The sequence below is a fragment of the Ursus maritimus genome, unplaced genomic scaffold (assembly GCF_017311325.1).
Source record: "Ursus maritimus isolate PB19 unplaced genomic scaffold, ASM1731132v1 scaffold_12, whole genome shotgun sequence".
NCBI classification, from domain to species: Eukaryota; Metazoa; Chordata; class Mammalia; order Carnivora; family Ursidae; genus Ursus; species Ursus maritimus.
The window spans coordinates 55,895,924-55,917,328 of NW_024423564.1; the positions used below are offsets into that span (position 1 = coordinate 55,895,924).

The window sequence follows — 21,405 nt, forward strand, 5'->3', positions numbered from 1 at the left end:
GATGTGGAGAAAGGGGATCCCTCCTACATTGTTGGTGGGAATGCAAGTTGGTACAGCCACTCTGGAAAACAGTGTGGAGGTCCCTTAAAAAGTGAAAAATTGAGCTACCCTATGACCCAGCCATTGCACTACTGGGTGTTTACCCCAAAGATACAGACGTAGTGAAGGGCCATATGCACCCCAGTGTTCATAGCAGCATTGTTCACAATAGCTAAACCGTGGAAGGAACCGAGATGCCCTTCAACAGATGACTGGATTAAGAAGCTGTGGTCCATATATACAATGGAATATTACTCAGCTATCAGAAAGAATGCGTTCTCAACATTTGCTGCAACATGGACGGCACTGGAGGAGATAATGCTAAGTGAAATAAGTCAAGCAGAGAAAGACAACTATCATATGATTTCTCTCATCTATGGAACATAAGAACTAGGAAGATAGGTAGAGGAAGAAAGGGATAAAGAAAGGGGGGGTAATCAGAAGGGGGAATGAAACATGAGAGAATATGGACTCTGAGAAACAAACTGAGGGCTTCAGAGGGGAGGGGGTGGGGGAATGGAATAGACTGGTGATGGGTAGTAAGGAAGGCACGTATTGCATGGTGCACTGGGTGTTAGACCCAACTAATGAATCATCGAAGTTTGCATCAGAAACCAGGGATGTACTGTATGGTGACTAACATAATATAATAAAAAAATTTTTAAAAAGTTGAGATTAGGATGTATTATTAAATGTCTTTGAAAGAGTTAATATGACTATATCATAGTCACAAAGCAATGAAACAAGTCAGAAGCTGTAGTTAAATATTTAGAGGATTTTATTCTTTCATTTTTTACTGATTTGTCAAAACTTCAGGTTCTTTGGGAGAAATGTTATCTTCTTTATGAAATCATTAAAAGCTTGCTTCACTTGCTTATTCCTCAAGGTGTAAATGAAGGGGTTCAACAGGGGTGCAACAGAAGTAGTGAGCACCGAAACACCTTTATTTATGGCCACCTCTTCTTTTGCTGATGGCTTGATATAGATGAAGATGCAGCTGCCATAGGTGATGGACACCACAATCATGTGGGACGAGCAGGTAGAAAAGGCCTTTTTTTGTTGTTGAACAGAAGGGAATCTCAGAATTGTCCTGATGATGTATGTGTAGGACAGAAGTACACACAGTAGGGTGATAACGAGTGCAAATACAGCCACAAGGATAACCATTTGTTCTATTACCCATGTATCTGAACATGAGATCTTCAGGAGGGGACCTGCGTCACAGCCAAAATGATCAATGGCATTGGAGTCACAGAATTCCAGCTGGAGGCCCAGGCTAAGGGGTGGGAGAATGATCATCAAGCCAGACACCCAACAGCACAGGACAAATAAGGTGCACACCCTATTATTCATGATGGTCATGTAACGCAGGGGATTACAGATGGCAACATAGCGATCATAGGACATGGTGGCCAGGAGAAAAAATTCTGTTGCTCCAAAGAGAATAATAAAAAATAATTGACTTGCACAAGCATTGTAGGTAATGGTATTGTCCCCAGTTGATATACTGTACAGGAATCTAGGAATAGAGACAGTGGTGAATGAGACTTCTAAGAAGGAGAAATTTCTGAGAAAAAAGTACATAGGAGTTTTAAGATGGGAGTCTACCAATGTGAGGGTGATAATAGTCAGGTTCCCTGTTACACTCAAGATATAGGTGAGAAGTAGAAAGACAAAAAGCAGGGTTTGCAGTTGTGGGTCATCTGTCAGTCCCAGCAGGATAAAAGTTGTTATTGCTGTGTAGTTTCTCATCACTGACTTTTGAAATCTACCAATCAGCATGTGAAAATAAAAGATTTTTATGAGAAGATCAATATTTGAATTCTGTAGCAAAAGACTGAGTATAAAAGCCAAGCAAACCAAGTCTATATTTATTTTCTCATTTCACATCATAATCAATATTCCCACTATTCAGTTAGCCCTCCTGAATATTCCACGTATGAGCAGTAAAGATTATTCCTTCAGAATTCACGTTTCTGTAAAACAATCCGACGTTTCCCCAGATCAATCTTTGCTCCTCAAAATTTGCATCCATACATGTTGATTATAAGTCATCACGTGGATTGAATTTACAAGGAAGTTAGAGGGAAAAAAGGTGATGTTACTTAATGTGTACTTAAATGTTTATCCAAAACAAACTTTGGATATTTATCATATCCAGATAACAAAGAGAATGGCTTCTCTTCAGTTGTTATTATCAAAGGGTTGTTTTAAGGGTAACATGCATTTCCTCTGGAAAACAACTAAACAATAATGACAACAAAACACAGCACTGGATCCAGAGATTTTCCTTTATCTCTTTATTCTTATCTGCTTATATTCCTCGTTCTTAATTCAAAGATGGTTTGATAGACAACTATTTTATCTATAGTGTAAGAAAAGGAATATTTTTATATGTATACATGTTATTTTTCAGTCATCTGTGGCTCCATATCTCTCAAAAGCCCTGAGATGAAATCTATGTTTAATATCAATAACTACAGTCTTCCAGAGGCTGTGCTGCTGCTTCTTCTTCTTCTTCTTCTTCTTCTTCTTCTTCTTCTTCTTCTTCTTCTTCTTCTTCTTCTTCTACTTCTTCTTCTTCTTCTTCTTCTTCTTCTTCTTCTTCTTCTTCTTCTTCTTCTTTTAGAGAGGGAAGGGGAGAGGCAGGAGGAGAGGGAGGGAGGGAATCTTAAACAGCTTCCATGCCCAGTGCCCCATGCCCAACTCGGGGCTCGATCTCACTACCCTGAGATCATGACCTGAGCTGAAAACAAGAGTGGAACACTTAACTGACTGAGCCACCCAGACTCCCCACAGGCTGTGCATCTTTAATTATATTTTTAATTCCTTTGGAAAGATACTATCATCTCTACCTTCTCATCTTACCCCTACTTAGTTTAGGTCTTAAGGTTCTGCAACCTGACTTTCATATCCAACCTCCCACTGCTCTAGCACCCACAGGAACGGTATTACCGTTGAGGCCATCGGCATATTTTTTTTTGTAGTTGTTTTGCCTGACATCCCCACAATATTTTTTAAAGTTAATGTTCCATCATTCTTCAAATGGATTCCATGCCAGCATCCTGATTTTCTTCTTGCCTCTCTCCCTCTTTTTAAAAGATTTTATTTATTCGTTTGACAGAGAGAGAGAGAGAGAGAGCACAGCAAGGGGAGTGGCAGGCAGAGGTAGAGGGAGAAGCTGGTTTCCCGCAGGGGGAACCTGATGTGGGACTCAATCCCAGGACCCTGGGAACACGACCTGAGCCGAAGGCAGTTGCCCAACCAACTGAGCCACCCAGGAGCCCTATATCTCTCTTTTTAGTGACCTACAGTCTCCTCATCCTCTATTCACCTATGAAGTATTTCTGTTCCCCAATATTTTGTATTGAGACCTCTCTTTTCTTGTTTTCTCTTTGTTCTTCTTCTTACTCCATGCTCTCCAAGAGGATTTCACTTCATGCAATTGATTTTATTGTCATTTATATGATGAATTCCACAGGCTGGACTTTTCCATATAAAACAATTGCTAAGTGTGCATCACCTGTTAGATGTTCTACAGACACTTCATACACCATGAATTCAAAGTGACATCATGGTCCTTCTCCAAGCCTTCTCTTCTAGTGTTAACTATTTATTGACAAAAATTAGTCTCTTGTGTGTGGCCTGCAAGGCTCTTCACGGACAGGACCTTCCTTATTTTCTCATTTCACCACTTACAAATTCCTTACCGTTCTTTCTGATAACTTAATTCCACAAACATTGACTGCTTGTATCCTTCATATTTTTCACATGTTGTCTTCTCTTCAATGGCTAATATTTGATTCATATCAATGGGTCATTCAGAATATTTGATTCATATCAATGGGTCATTCAGAATTCTCCATAGGTATCAGTTTTCCAAAGAAATCTTCATTCACCCTCCCAGAGTATGTGAGATTATGATACCATGTTATTTATAAACACCTGCTGCTCACTCTTTCTTGAAACGGATCACATGGTATGCTTCCATATACTTATATTTCTCTGCTATGTTACTGTAAGCTTCTCCAAAACAGAGGTTATGTTTTTATATATCCCTTTATTCCCTATGTCTGACACAAGAATGTTGTTATGTAAATGTAAACTGAAGAAACAAAAAAGAGTTGTCTGTGTACTTAGACTGAGCTTTCTTATTTAATGTCTATTCTGGTTAGGTTGCTCAACATTCTTATTTTGCATTACGGTGATCAAGAATTTCATATACATGTGAATGTTTGAGCTCCACCGAGACAATTAAGGAAGTTTGTTGACCCACCTCATCACTCCTATCCACACCTCCCTTCCAATCAGTGCTGTGACAGCATGTGCAGTCACCTTATTTATATATTTATATTATGGCTGGAGATACACATGAAGGGTGAGTAAAACAGTAACTGGCTCCCTTTTCCCATAGTATGAGTCTTATTATTTTGTTGATATCATGTGTGACCATCATGTATGTTATTCGACAAAGGAAAGACTCTATTTCTGTTTGTGGAGCAGTAACTCCTGCTAGTCCTCAATTAGCATTAATTATTTATAATGGTAGCTATGAAAATACGTCCTATCTGAAAACATAGTCTCTAGGGTTTCTGCTATTTCTCCATTACTGAATGGCATAGTATCTCCCCAGGAGACATCAATTAGTTTGCTATATGAATGATTTTTCACTAGGTTGGTTTTAAAATATTTCCTCCAAATGGCATGAGCCCTCTGAGTCTGGCAACATTAATTCCTCTCTTCCTATGGACTTGTGCCTTCTAAAGGCTTATGCGGGATATATAGCAGGGCAAACCTTGCTTTAAAGGGACCATCACAGGAAAATGGACACTCCTGAAGGGACTCTAATGAAAAACTCTGATAAAGGAAATAGTGCAGACCTGGTACAACTAAAGTGAAGACACTAGCAAAGCTACTGGCCAACATTAGGGGCACCTGGGGGGCTCAGTCAGTTGTGTCTGCCTTCAGCTCAGGTCATGGTCCCAGAGTCCTGGGATTGAGCTTTGAGTCGGGCTCCCTGCTCTCTCTCTCAAATAAATAAAATATTTTTTTAAAAAAGCTACTGGCCAACCTTATGTAAGGGCAGCCTGTCACATGGCGTTTACCTAATGCTTAAACTCTCAAGGTTTCTCAAATCACTGAAATTGACTCTTCCACTCCTAAAGAGTGATCTCTTTGTGAGCCTCTGATACTAACCAATGGCTTATACAAGGAAAGAAAAACAGAGTTCTTTGTTTTCAAACTTTCTGAGATTTTTCATTTACCCTCAACCCTCTTTCTCTGGGCAATTTTATTTTTGCTTATTTTAGAAAAGCTCAATTTATTAATGATTTCTCTTTCATGCAAGTAACATAGTGTGCTAATAATTTACTATGGCTTATTCTTTGCTTTGTCCTTTGATATTTGGTTTGTATAAGAATTTATTCTCTCTAACCACTTCAGGGCTACAAAAAGGGCAATAAGTAGAACTAACTACAAAGTAACTAAAAATTGACATCCTGCTCTGATCTCCTTTTTCATTCTTCCCCTCTGGATACACACCACACCAGGCAGAAGTTGCCCGAGTGAAATACTCTTCTCAACCTTGCTATCCTGAACTGTGCTCTGTGAACAATAAAGTGGCCTCTTTCTCCTTAGCCATCAAATTACTCAAATTATTGTTATTGAGGAATTAGGTATTAAGAGAACATTTCTGTTGAACTAATAGGTTTTTAGGAGGGATCAAATTAGTTCTGTTTAATTTTTTCATCATAGAGGATATTTACAAATTAGAAAATGTTGACATTTTAAGCAATGTAATATTCTTTTTGGGTACAAATTCCAGGGATTGAAAGGCATATTTCTGTATGTTCTTGAAATTACACTACATGGTGACAACTTACAGATGCAAATATATAGCTCTGGCTATGACCTTACAAAGGGCTGTTGAATAGTTGATAACATGACTATAGTTTTCCACATTAAAAGTTAAACTAAGCTTAAGTAACCACATTACAGAAGAAGATGCCGACAAATATTTCTTTCTCTTACCTTTTAAAAGAGAAAGTAATTCTCATGTCTACCTACAGTACTTACTCTTTGGGTAATTATTTGTGGTTTCAGCTGGCAGCTTCTTCCTGTGTTTCACTGTGTGGTGTGGAAGGAGATGTGCCTCAGCCCAGGTCCAACGGAATCATCAACTCACAGTCACTATTCAGGCATTTTCTGGAGGGTCTTGAGTTCTTTGAGTTTTCTGTTTTCATATCATGTAAAGACTCTCATTAGAAACTCTTATTTTAAACCTTGGAAGCATTTTCCTTTGGTTTCTGTCAAGAAAGGAAGAAAACTTAATGTAAGGGAGGAGAACCAAACAAATTCTCTCTGGGTGTTGGAAGAGCTCTGATTGTTCTGAGCCAGGAGTTGGCTTTCCTGCTCCAAAAATAATGATATTTGTGCTCCTCTGCTCTATTTTCTGGGGGTGCACTGGGATCACTTGTGTGAATAAAGCAAAGGATCCTCAGTGCCCTGGGGTCTAATGTCACCAAGGAATCTTTTGCTTAATGAATTTTGGCAAAGCAACTAAAATAGACAGCAACAGGGATGCTGTCCTTTGAGACAATAAGATAGAACGACAGCATCAGACAGAGGCTAGGTGCCCATCGTACTAATGAGAAAAAGTGTGCAAGCCTGACTGAAATCTCTACTACACTTCCTAAAGATATGGGTATGGGAGACTTTAATAATAAAAATATTTTGCCTTATCTAATCTCCCATGATATCATTTTGTTTGTAAATTATCTAATATGAAAATATGTATTGAAAAAATTACTATGTTCAATGATATCACAGGATGAATTTATTTTTTTAATCACAGGAATATTTACCTACATTTGAGAAACAGGAAAAAAATATATGGCAGATATATTTTTTATTCTACCTACAGACGATGCTTGATAAGACCATGGTTACATGGATGACTCAAAAACACTTCACTCGAGTAAAAACCACGGCTCTAATAATTTCTGCTGTGAAATATCTGCCCCTGAGAATTTGAAATATGTATTACAGTAGATTGGAGATGAGATGACTGTTTAGAGATCTGGAAAAAGCTTGTATGGTTTCATATTAGTTGCTTTAGGAGTTATGGTTTGAGGATGGTAGATTAGGGCTCATGATTAATACATGTGTCATGATTAAGAAGGAAAGCTCTTATATTGAAGAAAGGAGAAAAGGCCCTTGTTGCAAAATGCTTGAATAAATAAAGCTAATCTCTCTTTATCATTACTTTTTATTATACCAGCATCGCTTCTATGGCTTTCTTTCCCTAATTTTCTTTTCTTTCTTCCTTTTTTCTTTTTCTTTTTTTATTATGTTCCGTTAGCCACCATATAGTACATCATTAGTTTTTGATGTAGTGTTCAATGATTCAATAGTTGTGTATAACACCCAGTGCTCATCACAACACATGCCCTCCTTAATACCTATCACCTGGGTATCCCATCCCCCTCTTCCCCCCCTACCCCGAAACCCTCAGTTTGTTTCCCAGAGTCCATGGTCTCTCATGGTTTGTCTCCCTCTCTGATTCTTTCCCTAATTTTCATTTTATATTTTAATTAAGGCAAGAATTTGTTTTTAAAATTATTATTCTTTTTAATATTTTTCACACAATAAAGTTTTATTTATTATTAGGATTTATGTTATGGAAGACAATATATTATATGAATATGTTCTTTTTTTAAGATTTTATTTATTTATTTGAGAGAGAGAGACTGCACAAACACATGCAGGAATTGGAGGTAAGGGGCAGAGGGAGAAGGAGACTCCCCCATGAACAGGGTGCCTGACCCAGGGCTCATTCCCAAGACCCTGGGATCATGACCAGAGTCAAAGGCAGACTCTTAGGTGACTTAGCCACTCAGGCACCCTGGAATAGGTTCTTATCATGCCAATAAGTATTCAAATTTTTGGTCTGGGGAATAGAAAGCGGATAAACAGTGAATTTAAGATTTATGAAAACTATGATTTTATATGTTGGCTTTTATTTGTTTGTTTAAGATTTTATTTATTTATTTGACAGAGAGAGACAAGGAGAGAGGGAAAACAAGCAAGGGGAGTGTGAGAGGGAGAAGCAGGCCTCCCGCTGAGCAGTCAGCCCAATGCGGGGCTCCATCCCAGGGTCCTGGGATCCTGACCTGAGCCGAAGGAGATGCTTAATAGCTGAGCCACCCAGGTACCCCATATTTGTAGGATTTTAAGTAATAAGAATGAATCATATCATGCATATACATTGTGCAACTTCAAAAAGGTTTAGTCCTAGATATTTCTAAATTTTCTTTCATCCCTTTATCTTACCTTTTTTTTTTTACTAATGTAGGTAATACATTGATATATGTAATATATCTAACTAATATTTTTGTATTTAGAAAGGACTTGATCTTAATAAATATATCTTATAACGAGTCATCTTTTCTAACAGATGATTCTCTTAGATTTTTCAAACATATAATCATATTATGACTATATTATAATAATTTTTTCATGGATTCACCAATGCGATTTACAATACCATAGAGTTGTATTATTGCAGAATTTTTAAATAAGACTTATTTTTAAAAAATCTACCATGCATACAAAATAATGTATCATTGTAGAGGTATCCACAAGCTAGGTTAAGGAACAGAACATTACCCGTTCCTTTGAAACCTCCTGTTTGTCCACTTTTGGTCAAACTCCTCTTTATCTCTAATAGATGAATTCAAGGGCCACATAGTTTCTATTTGTCCTACTCTTCATCCTGCTCTTTGTCTGAGGAGGCTGACCAGGATACACTGCATGCACGAGCTCCTTTTCTGTGGATTTGATTTTGGGTTCAGCCATTGAGAGCCCCTTAGAATATCATCATCAACTATTGTATCAAGATTATGCTATTCTCATTTTTTACAATGTGTAGATATTCCTTGAACTATGCCCTGGAAATGTCTGTGTAGAACTGGTATACATTTCTTAAATATTTACTAAATACTTCATTGATACCAATATGTTATGGAAGTTTTAATAGATGATTTTTAGTTGGAGATTCAAAATTTGTAATCAATATATGAATATTCAGATTTAATGTTTTTTGTTGTACCAGTTGTGATAGGTTTATTTTTTTGTAGAAATTTCAACACTATTTACAAGTTTATTGGCAAAATTATAATTATTTTACTTTTATGCCTGTATTATGTGTAGTTATGTGCACTCTATTTCCTAATATAATGATTGAATTCCTCTCTTATTTTTTTTTGGTCATCCTTGGGAGAGATTTAATGATCTCATTAGTCCGTTTAAACATTCCTTTTTTGGCACTGCAGGTTTTTAAAAAATTTTTTGCTCAGTCTCTATTTGCTTTTTCTCTATTTCTATAATATCTGCTTTAATATTTATTACTTTCTTCTTTCCAATTTAGGTATTATGTCATGCTTTTTAAAACTTCTTTGGATTAATGCTTAGATCATTGATTTCAAGATTTTATAATTTATTTTCTAATACATTTGGATCTCAATATGCTGCTAATCACTTTATATTTACTCCACAATTTTGTTACTTCATATCTTTGTGTGACATAAAACTTTCCTCTTATATTTGTTGTGATTTATTCTTTGACCAAAGTCATATTTAGATGCTATTTCATAATTTCCAAATGTATGGTGATTTCAATAGTTTTTTTCTTCTTTATTACTATTCTGTTCAGAATTTATCCTGTCGGTTATTTCACTCCTTTGTAATATTTAATATCTATTTCATGGTTCAATATATGGCTATTCTCAGCAAATTTTCTGTAACTACTTGCATAAAATACTAATTCTGGCGTAGTTGGATGTAATATTTTATATACGTCAGTTAGTTCAGATTTGCATATTATACTTGCCAAGTGTTTTTTGCCTAAAGATATGTTTTATATTCTTTACACATTTATTATTGTCTATTTTATCAGTTACTGAGAGTAGTTTGTTCAAATACTCACTGTGGATTTGTCTATTTCTCTTGAAAGTTCTAATGATTTTGTTGTGTTTATTTTGATTCTACCAATTTTATCTATCTAGCAATTACATTAACTGTGAAAATTTTGTCATTATGAAATCTTTATCTTTAGTGATTTTTTAATTTGATCGTGTAGGATACATGCCCTTATTATTAACATAGGTATATAAGCTTTCTTTTTTCAGTGTTTGTATTATGTATATCTTCCCTGCTTTTACTTGAAATCTGTGCACATATTTTAGATGTGTCCCTTGTAAGGAAACATAATGCTTAAAAAAAACCTGTTCAAAATTATGTATGCTTAGTTGGGGGAATATAGATTATGATCTTTTTTTAAGCAGCTGAATTCCAGAGTTCATATTTGTGCTGTACATTCTGTGAGTTGTGATGAATGTATAATGACATGTATGCAGCACCGTAATATCATAAGAATAATTTCGCTGGCATAAAAATCCCCTACGATCTGCCAGTTCATTGCTTCCTCCCTCTCTCTCCTAGCCCCTGGCAACCTCTGATTTCTTTTGCTATATCCATAGTTTGCCTTTTCCAGAATGTTACGTAGTTGGAATCCTACCGTATGCAGCCTTTTCAGATTGTCCTCTTTCACTTAGTAATATGTGCTTAAGGCTTCTCCATGACAGCTCACTTCTTTTTAGTGGTGATAAATACTCCATTGTCTAGATGTACCACACTTTATCAGTTCACCTAGTGAAAGATATCTTAGTTGCTTCCATGTTTTGGCAATAATAAATAAAGCTGCTATAAACATTAGTGTGTAGAGTTTTGTGTGGATGTAAGTTTTCAGTCATTTGGTTAGGTACTAAGTAGTGAGTTTGTTGGCTGGATTGTAAGGAAGGGTTTTGGTTTCTAAGAAATTGCCAAGCTCTTTCCAAAGGGACTGTACCATTTTGTTTTTGTACCAGCAATAAATGAGGTTTTCTGTTGATACACATCCTTACCAGCATTTGGTATTGTCAATGTTTGGATTTTCACCTTTTTCATAGGCTTTTAGCAACACCCCATTGTTGTTTTAATTTCCAATTCCTTAGCGATGTATGATATTGAACATCTTTTCATGTGCTTTTATGCCATCTGTGTATCACTTTTGGTGAAGTGTGGTTCAGATTTTTGTTCATTGTTTAATTGAGTTGTGCATTTTCTTGTTGTTGAATTCCAGTATCAGCAGATGTCCCAGTGGAAAACTAGCCTTAAATGATGACAGCCTTAATCTGAGGAACAATATTGATACTGTTCCAATTATTTAGCTGTACTTTAAACATATTTTTCCATCTTTCTTTTAATTCGGAGTATACATGTTGATATAAATCACTTAGTCCAGCACTGTCAGAAATAGAATACATATTTATTTAATTCAACTTTTCTTTTACTTTGTTCTTAGAGAAAGCTGAATTTCCAATATAATTAGATGCCACTTTCTTAACCTATTAGTTGACTTTCTTATCCTTCCCTGGGTGAAACTGTACTCTGTCTTCTGAAATTCACACTCATATGTTGCTTGTGACAAATGACATGATACTGAAGAGATTATGGAGAAATGGTATGTTTTTCAGAATCCTGAAGGAAGAACACAGTAAGATAAAGGGTAACAGAAGTTAGGTTCAGTAATGTAATACCTTTTTAACTTGTTGCTCTTTTTATTTAACAGTTTTCCATTAACAGAATAAATCATTTTTCTCACAGCTTACTTATATGGCTATAAAAATTCACAAAACAAATGAATAATATGCCGCTGACCAATGCTTATACATACTGACAAAATAAAAACAAATTAATGAGGCCTGAGGTTAAAAAACATTGAAGCCTGGAGCCATTATGTGGACAGTTGTAGAACTTGAAAGCAGAGATAAATAAAAACGAAGAAAAAACACACTGAGCAAACATTTTTAACATACTGTGTGTTCAAGGAGTAGGAACACTTTGATAAATCTCCAGCGAAGACATTTGGGCCTAGATACTTCTTTGGGGAACTTTTGTTTTATTTTTAATTATGAGTTCAATTTACCTAATAATTACAAAAATATTAAAATTATTGATTTCTTATTGGATAAGCTATGGCAGTTTTTTTTTTTGAAGAATTGCTCTATTGCGTCTGTCAAATTTGTGTGCATAGATTTGTCCATAATATTCCCATATTATCACTTTGATGTCTGCATTGTCTCTAGTGATATACCTTGTTTCATTCTGATATTGGTGATTTGAGCCATTCTTTTATTTTTCTATCTTTCATTCTTACCAGATGCTTGCCAATTTTATTGATCTTTACAAAATGACAACTTTTTTGTTTCATTGATTTTCTCTATTGTTTTTCTGGTTTTGATTTATTGTATTTCTGCCTTTCCCTTTATTCTTTCTTTCTTTCTGCCTGCTTTGAGTTTATTTGCTCCTCTTTTCTATATTGAACAAGAGAGCTTAGATTATTGATTTAAGACTTTTCCTGTTTTCTTTTTTTATGTACATATTATACTTTAAATTGTGTGTATGTATGTTTCAAGTTTTTATTTAAATTACCGTTAGTTAACATATAGTGTAATATTGGTTTCAGGAGTAGAATTTAGTGATTCATCACTTACATATAACACCCAGTGCTCATCATAACAAGTGCCCTCCTTAATACCCATCACCTGTTTAGCCCATCCCCCACCTGCCTCCCCTCTTTTCCTGTTTTCTAATATAAGTATTTCATGCTATAAACTCTTCTCTCTGCACCACTTTTGTGCTGTCCCAAATTTTTTGATATTTTGTATTTTCATTTTAGAGTTTTCATATAATTTTTCTGTCCCATCCTCTTTCTCCTTTCCTTCAGAGATGAGTCTGACAAGAATATTAGAACTTTCGTTACTGTCCCAGGGGTCCCTCAGGCTCTGTTTATTTTTGTTGTTATGCTTATTAATATTCAGTTTATTTTCTTCCTAATTCAGATTGTAAATGTATGTTGTTCTTTTGTCAAGTTCACTGAATCTTTTCTCTGTGGCTTCCATTCTTATATTGAGCTTGTTGATTGAATTTGTTTCTATAACTAAATCTTTCATGCATATTCTTCTCTGTGCCTACCTGGCTTTTCTTTTTCCTTTCTTTTGCTGGGGTTCTTTCTTTCTTTCTTTCTTTCTTTCTTTCTTTCTTTCTTCTTTTCTTGACTTTTTAATTTTTCTTTTCTGCAAGTGTCTTTATAATTGTTCGTTGAAGTACTTCTACAATAGCTGCTTTAAAATACTTATTAGGTAGTTCTAACACCTCTTTCATTGCAGTGTTGATTTTGATTGATTGTCTTTTTTCATTTAATTTACGATTTCCCTGGTTACTAGTATTACAGGTGATTTTTTTCTTGAAATCTGGACAGATTTGTTATTACTTTAAGAGTCTCCGGATCTTACTTAGACTTTCTGTTGTAGCTGGCTTCCTCTGGGACTGGTCCAGCAGTGGAAGGCAAGTACTCAGCCTTGTTACCGCTAGACGTGGGTCCCCTACTTGGCCACTTTCACATCAAGGTGAAGGGAGCTTCCTCATTACAGCTGGTCAGAATAGGATTTTTAGGTGCCCACTGACCTCTGCTTGTATGAGGGAGAAGAGGATATTTTCAATTTTTGGACCCTGATTTTGATGTGCATTCAGATATCCATGTAGAAATGTAGATGGGATGATTACATGTTGTCAGTTCCAGACACGCTCTGTAGAAGAGCTGGCTTATGGGGGCAATCTCCATATCAGGTTTACCACTGGGACAATTACATCTTAGACGGTGTTATGTAGCAAAGATGTTGTTTTTCTTAGCATACTTTTTTGAGGTTGTAGGCCAAACAATGTTTGAGTAAATCCACTAATCAAACCACTTAAACATGGCAAAAATTAGGAAGTCAGATATTGAGGCCTTGGCTGCATGATAGGAGTGGGTTAATCATTGGTTTAGATGCCATTATCTCAGAATGCAGTATGGAACTCTGTGATAAAGTTTTAAAAGGGGGTATATAGAGAATGAGAGAACAAAATACTATCAACAGTTAATTACAGAAGACAAGTAGTTATTGGTAAACTTGGGAATGAAAACAAAACAAAAGAAAAGAGAGGAAGAGTCAGGTTCTTTAAATCCAGGGATGGAGTTTGCTAAAAAAGATTGTATGATAAAATAATACCAAATATTTATTGGGCTCCTGAAATAAACACTTTAAATGACGTAATTTATCCTTGTCAAACAAATTAAAAATCAATCAAATAAAAAATATGACATGGATTATTCACCCAGTTTGACAGTTAATAAACCAAGACACTGAGTGGTTAAATAAAGTTGGTACAAGTCATTTAAAGGGAGTTAAGCATATTGTAAAAACACACACAAAATATCCAAAGTCAGAATTTGACAGTATTGACTTGGTGTATTCTAGGAGAAATACTTTTGGTCTACAGCACTTAAACTTGTCACAGATGCTATTAGGTGAAAGGATGATTCATCACATATCTTGATGTCAAGGTAAAAAGAAATTAAAAAAAAGGAAAAAAGAACAAGGATATTTATTATCTATATCACCCTGATTTTCTCAGCATCTTAGTATGCTGATGATAAAAGTGTGGCTCCTTCCCATAAGGCACCTGACAATCCCAGACACTAATAACAATTTTTAAGTGATTAAATTTATATTGTGCTATCTATATATTTGACTCTCTTGTGATTACAAATGGTAGTGTCCAAATCTGATCAAATATGTTACTTGGACATGTCAAACAGTTGACCCTTCACCAGAAGGATGCCACTGTTTAAAGAGTGTTGATATGCATCCTTAGGTGGTCTTTATCTTGTCAGGGCCCCTGCATCTTCAGTTATGTGTGCTTTCCATACAACCAAATAGGACAAGTGAGGATGACTCATATAAATTGGATGGTATTTTACTTGCCTGAAAACTGTTTTACTCTCATTTTTAAGCAAGAAGAGATGGTTTATTTTTTATGTGCATTAGGCCGCAATATAATCCCACATGCTACAATAGGTGAATCTTATCAAAATTAGACTGAGACAACTTAGAGAAAAAAACAATACTATTGGCTAAGATATTGTATGGTTATATAATTATAAACCACAGTCTTGGTTAATGGTCCCTAGAGAGCTTCATTACCAAGCCAAATGATGCTAGTTGTCTGTAAAATGTTTTATAGAAAGATGATTACATGCTATTGCCTTTCCTTTAAGTAATAACTCCAATTAGAAAAGTTCTTCACTCATGAAATTTGTTCTTAATGGCATAGTTTATTAATTGATTATTGTTATTTAAGCACTCATACCATAAATTGCTTTAAAGACAAAAGAAAAAAACTACTAAAGGTTACTCTAGCTCTTATTGATTTGCTGTCATAATGACAAACATGTAATTCAAGTTTTCTCTTTTATATTGGAAGTAAGTAAATTGTGAATTGAATTTCATGATCAACATAACAAATAATGCTCCCCTACTCTACATTGTTTGACTTTTAATTTAATGTTTGTTTGTATATCTGCTATCCTTCTGTAAGTTTCTTCTATGGATCATTTAAAAAAAACCATTAAAACGATTATATATATATATATATACCCCTGGGTGGCTCAGATGGTTGCGTCTGCCTTCAGCTCAGGTTATGATCTCCGGGTCCTGGAATCGAGCCCTGTGTCTGGCTCCTGGCTCAGAGGGGAGTCTGCTTCTGCCTCTCTCCCCTGCTCATGCTCTCTCTCTGTCTCTCTGTCTCAAGTGAATACATTAAAAAAATCTTAAAAAAACTCCAAATAGTGTATATATATACTTGCAAACACACACACACACACACACACACACACACACACGTATGTAAGTACATACATATGTAGGTACAATCATATGTATATATAATTTAATAACTAAAAATACTAATGCCATATGCTGTGTGAATAGATTATGCAGTGATAAATATCAACACAATATATCTGAAGCACATACATTTATGTAAGAAGTGATTTAGTCATTTCTTTGTGTTATATTGTGGGGAAAATACTACAAATCATTCTGTAATGATTTTGTGCTTAAATTCATATAAGGATGTTCATGTAAGAACATTGAATCCAAATAACATAAATAATTGTATTCCTGAGAATTGATAAAAGTAAGGAGAGAGAAGAAATAAAACAATGAATTATCTATTGGTTCTCTGGGAAAAGTGTCGTGTGTATACTGTTAACCTTAAAAACAAAACAGTTGGTTATTTTACCAGAAAAAAATGAGTTTATTTGGGAATAACGAATGAGAATTACAGTTTGGTTCATGAAAGCTATAGGCCAATCCGACAAAGAAGAATGTTACTTTATGGAGAAAAAGGTGGAATCTAGAAGTTGTTTTGAACAAAAGTTCGTTGGAGAATAGCAAGAATTTAGGGTGATGATTATTTCTCATTGGCTGAGTTGCAGGGGTAGTCGATTTATCGTAGGAGATGCAATGTTCCCTGTTGGGGCCTGTAAATAATGATTCTTTTCTGCCCTCCATTCTGCTGGTGAGGTCTGGAATTGACAGTTCTTCCTGTAATTGACACTGAGTGGTATGGCTACCCCCTTTCAGCTTCCTCTTCTAGCATCCCAAGTCCACTTCAGTGAGCTTTCCTACTTTTAATTTTCACAATATTTTACTTATAAATTATGGTCAAATCAATGTTTTTGAAAAAAGTATCTTTCTCACAATATCCTTAAGTGCTTGTTTCACCTGCTGGTTTCTTAAAGTGTAAATAAATGGATTCAGCATAGGAGCAACAGAGGTATTGAGCATAGCTACACCTTTTGTCAAAGCAACCCCTTCCTTTGCCGATGGTTTCACATACATGAGATGCAGCTTCCATAAGAGATAGAAACAACTATCATATGGGAGGAGCAGGTTGAGAAGGCCTTTTTTCTTTGTTGAGCTGAAGGGGTTTTCAGAATTATTCTAAGGATGTAAGAGTAGGAGAGAATTACTAACGTCAAAGTGGACATAAGAGTAAGCACAGACAAAACAAAGCTCATGAGCTCTAGAGTACTTGTGTCTGTGCAAGAGATTTGCAGTAAAGGAGCAGAATCACAGGTGAAGTGGTCAAAGACATTGGAGTCACAGAAATCCAGCTGCAGGCCCATGGCCAGTGCTGGGAAGATGACCAAGAAACCAGCCAGCCAAGAGCTGACTACAAGCTGGTAGCAGATCTTGTTACTCATGATGCTTGTATAATGTAGAGGCTTGCAGACAGCCACGTAACGATCATGGGACATACAGGCCAAAAGAAAACACTCTGTTGAGCCAAGAAAGATAAAGAAAAATAGCTGAGCTGCACAAGCATTGTAGGAAATAGAGTTGTCTCCAGTTAGGATGCTGATCAAAAATCTAGGATTCAGACAGAAGTAAATGAAATTTCTAAGAAGGAGAAATTTCTGAGGAAAAAATAGATGGGGGTCTTCAGGTGGGAATCCAGCAAGGTAAGAATGATGACGGTGAGATTTCCAGTAACACTCAGTACATATGTGAGAAATGGGAAGAAGAAAGTTACAACCTGTATTTCTGGATTATCAGTCAGACCCAGGAGGATGAAGTCGGTCACTGATGTTCTATTTTTCATTTCTGGTGGTTGATTTTTCGCACATCTTATTGGCAAAATCAATACAGACAATAATAAATCATTTAGACAAACCTAAATATCTGCCTCTATTTTTTTAAAATAATGATTGTAAAAAAATTAAAAAATAAAATAATGATTGTATTTTCACAAAAAGTACCTGGGGGCTTTAAATTTTTACCTTCTATAAATACATTCCTCATTTCCCCCAGTTCTATTGTATATCTTACAAGCATATCCTCTGTGTTTAAAATCAGTCTTATTCCTCTGAATAATGTCCTCTGATTCTTTTTTATATGCACCTCCATTTTTACAAATGTTACATGGGAACTGTATTTATTGAACATGAGTTATTCTCATGCTTCACTTTTTTCCCCCTAAAATATAGAGGACATAATGTTTTTCTTATGTCATCTTTTCTGAGCATAAAATTCCTACCGCTGATGGAAATTAGTGATCAACCCAACCATAATTAATATTTTCTAGTGAAAATTCTAAGTGTTCTTTTGGGAAGTTGTGAATACTACTCTATTAGTTTATTTTTTTGCCATTTTCATTGTAAAAATTCAGAGACCAAGTCATTCTAATGTTGCATTATGAACTTTTATTTGTATTAAACAATAGTTTATATAAGTAGTACCCATATTTTTCCAAGCTATTATACATTCTATTTCCAGGTAGAAATTGAGCCTTTTGATGCCTATCTTTATTCTTGATTCTTTAAAAAAAATGGTGTCTTTCTAAATCAAGAAACAGACTGTTAACTACAGAGAACAATCTGATGGTTACCAGAGGGGAGGTGGAAGGGAAGATGGGTGAAACAGATGATGGGTATTAAGGAGTGCACTTGTTACAATGAGCACTGGCTGATGTATGGAACGGCTGGATCACTGTATAGTATACATGGAAATAATATGGCACTATATGTTAACTATATTGGAATTAAAATTTTAAAGAAAGGTATCTTTATATAAAAACTTAACTTGGTGATTTTCACTTTATTATTTCAAGATTCCTAATAAAATAACTTCAAAAATCTAGTTAATAGTTGAACATCAAAAAATATGTTCACAAAATATTGTTAATGAAGTTCAGCAGTACTCTTATATAGAAATTAGATACAAACAGCTTACATATATATTTAGAACTATCTTGGACACCCACACCAGGAATATCCATCAAGTCTTTCTAAAGTATAAACATATCAATATTAAGGAAAGTATGTCATGTTCCACATATTTCAGTTAATTGGTAAAAATTACCATTTAAAATATTTTTACATTTTAATTTATTGAACTATTGAACACACACACACACATATGGTAATATTTTCTATATATTGAGAGAGAGAAACACACCAAAGGCTAATCACTGGTACATAATGATAAAATATAAGCTGAAACATTTAAAGATATATATAAAGCTGAAACATACAAAGATAAATAAACTGAGAATACTTACATATTATCAAAAGATTGATGGTCAGTGTGAAATATTGAATGCAAACTAATGTACTCAATCATGTTAAATCAAAAGACAAGTGGTAGGCTAATGCTTCATGGAGAAATAACTGTTTTCCCTGTCTTCCCACAAACCTGTATATTTCCCATAAAAACCATGTTTCATCTCAAAATATTTAATGGAACAATTTTCTCATGGAATCCTGATATATCCCACCTGCCATCTTACTAGCAAATCTTCACATAAATTCATAAAAGAAAAACAACTTAGAATTATTTTTTGATAAGCTATTCTCTTTCCCTGTCTTCCCACAAACCTGTATATTTCCCATAAAAACCATGTTTCATCTCAAAATATTTAATGGAACAATTTTCTCATGGAATCCTGATATATCCCACCTGCCATCTTACTAGCAAATCTTCACATAAATTCATAAAAGAAAAACAACTTAGAATTATTTTTTGATAAGCTATTCTCATATTTCACAGAGGGCCATTTCCATTTATTTTCCTGAGGAAAAAAGTAAACCTAGCACCTTTAATGTGCTTTTCTACAGATATATTTTTTTTACTTTGGAAAACATCCTTTGCGATAAATTCTTAATGACTTTTGGGAAAATAGTAATAGGGTACTGATGAATCATGCACAAGATCAACTTTGGTGAGTGTATTTAATTGGTTTATTTTAGGACCTGTGTCCCAGGAGAATTCTAAGTAAATTATCCAGGAGGATGATGACCTGGTATTTGGGGCAGGAGGGACCTTCACAAAAAAAACCCCAACATTTTCTAATGTTCATATTCCTACGACCTCTGTTATCGTTTTTAACACTGTGGGGAATCAGTTTATGGTATGAAAGGCAAACTAGTAGAGACTATCGAGGAGTGAGTTTAAGCCCCGTGTTGGGGTCCATGCTTGGTGTGGAGCCTACTTAAAAGAAAATGAAAATAAATAAATAACCAGTTTATATATAAAATTAGAAGCAACTCAGATTTCACCTTTACGCTTCTATGTTATTTTCAACATGTTAGTGTAAAACCCAAGACATATTTTATTATATAATGTGCACCAAAGCTATTCTTTGTTAATGAGCAAATTAGGCACAGTTCATTCTACTGTGAATAAATATAACACTAAAAAAACTTCTTTGAAATAGTATCTTCTTGTTAAAACATACTATATAAATGAAAACTGGGATATTTAAATTGCTTTTGTATAAGCAATAATTACTTCAAAACCAGATATTTAGTTAATAATTGGATTATTAGAGACTTTATCATCATTGTAGAGGCAAGTATAATTTAACAAAAGTGACAACATGGATATTTTCAATTTAAAGGAGTTGTTTCATGTGATATATTTAATTTTAAGCATTTTAGACCTAATTAGGAAATCTTCATTTTAAGCAATAGTTAACCAGTTGATATTAGCATAAACATTACCAGTGTCAGTTTTAATGGCTGAATATGGTTTCAGTTTATGGATATGCCATGAGGAATCAAATCCCTCTTTACTGAGCATTTAAAATTTTCCCAGGGGGCGCCTGGGTGGCTCATTCGGTTGTGTTGGATTCTTGGTTTCCACTCAAGTTGTGATCTCATGGGTCACGGGATTGAGCCCCCTGTCAGCAGGGAGTCTGCTTGAAGATTCTCTCCCTCTACCACTTCCCCTGCTCTCATAAATAAATAAATAAATAAATAAATAAATAAATAAATAAATAAATAATTTGAAAAATCTTTTCCTGGTATAAGTAATATTAGAATGTGTAGAACACACATATACATTTCAGCATTGTCGTCCTATTACCTTTTGAGTGTTAAGTTTCCACAAAAGGAGTTACTGATCATAATTTTGCATACTTAAAATGTTCATACATATTTACATATTTCTCTAGAGTAGTGGTGTTTATGTTTCATACTTTAATAAGAAGGGCTATTTTAACACAAACTCAGCATGCAAAAGATGAATACTTTCAACCCTTACCAGCGTGGTAGAGCGTAAATGCCCCTGTCCCCCCACCCTTGGATGCATATTTTTAATATATTTTTATATGTAGCTAAACACAGCATTGCCATATAATCTTGCAAATCCACTTCTGGAGGTATACCCACAATAATTGAAATCAGAAACTCAAAGAGATATGTTTATTGCAGCCTTATTTACAATAGCCAAAGTATGGTAACAACCTCAGTGTCCATTGGTAGATGAATGGATAAAGAAATGTGGTGTACACATACAATGTAACAGTATGCAGAATTAAAAGGGAAGGAAATTAGATACATAAAATGCAGTATCAATGATCCTTGAAGATATTATGCTA

The 21,405-nt window shown here is 34.9% G+C and overlaps 3 protein-coding genes across 15 annotated transcripts in view; all 3 read right to left on the reverse strand.

Moving 5' to 3' along the window:
* The window catches only part of LOC103663152 (olfactory receptor 6C2), a gene marked incomplete at its 3' end in the record, with an annotated part of 9,078 nt that extends 7,287 nt beyond the window's left edge, over positions 1 to 1,791 (reverse strand). The window contains exon 1 of the mRNA XM_008690848.2: positions 877 to 1,791. Within this exon, the coding sequence (XP_008689070.2) occupies positions 877 to 1,791 (915 nt within the window). The remainder of the gene's footprint in view (positions 1 to 876) is intronic.
* Positions 1 to 21,405, reverse strand: part of FGGY (FGGY carbohydrate kinase domain containing) — a 503,109-nt gene that overhangs the window by 85,036 nt on the left and 396,668 nt on the right. The window lies entirely within an intron of this gene.
* LOC103663153 (olfactory receptor 6C76-like) lies at positions 16,689 to 17,628 on the reverse strand. Its single transcript, XM_008690849.2, is given in 3 exon segments — positions 16,689 to 16,867; positions 16,870 to 17,406; positions 17,409 to 17,628. Coding segments are annotated over 3 exon segments (936 nt in total).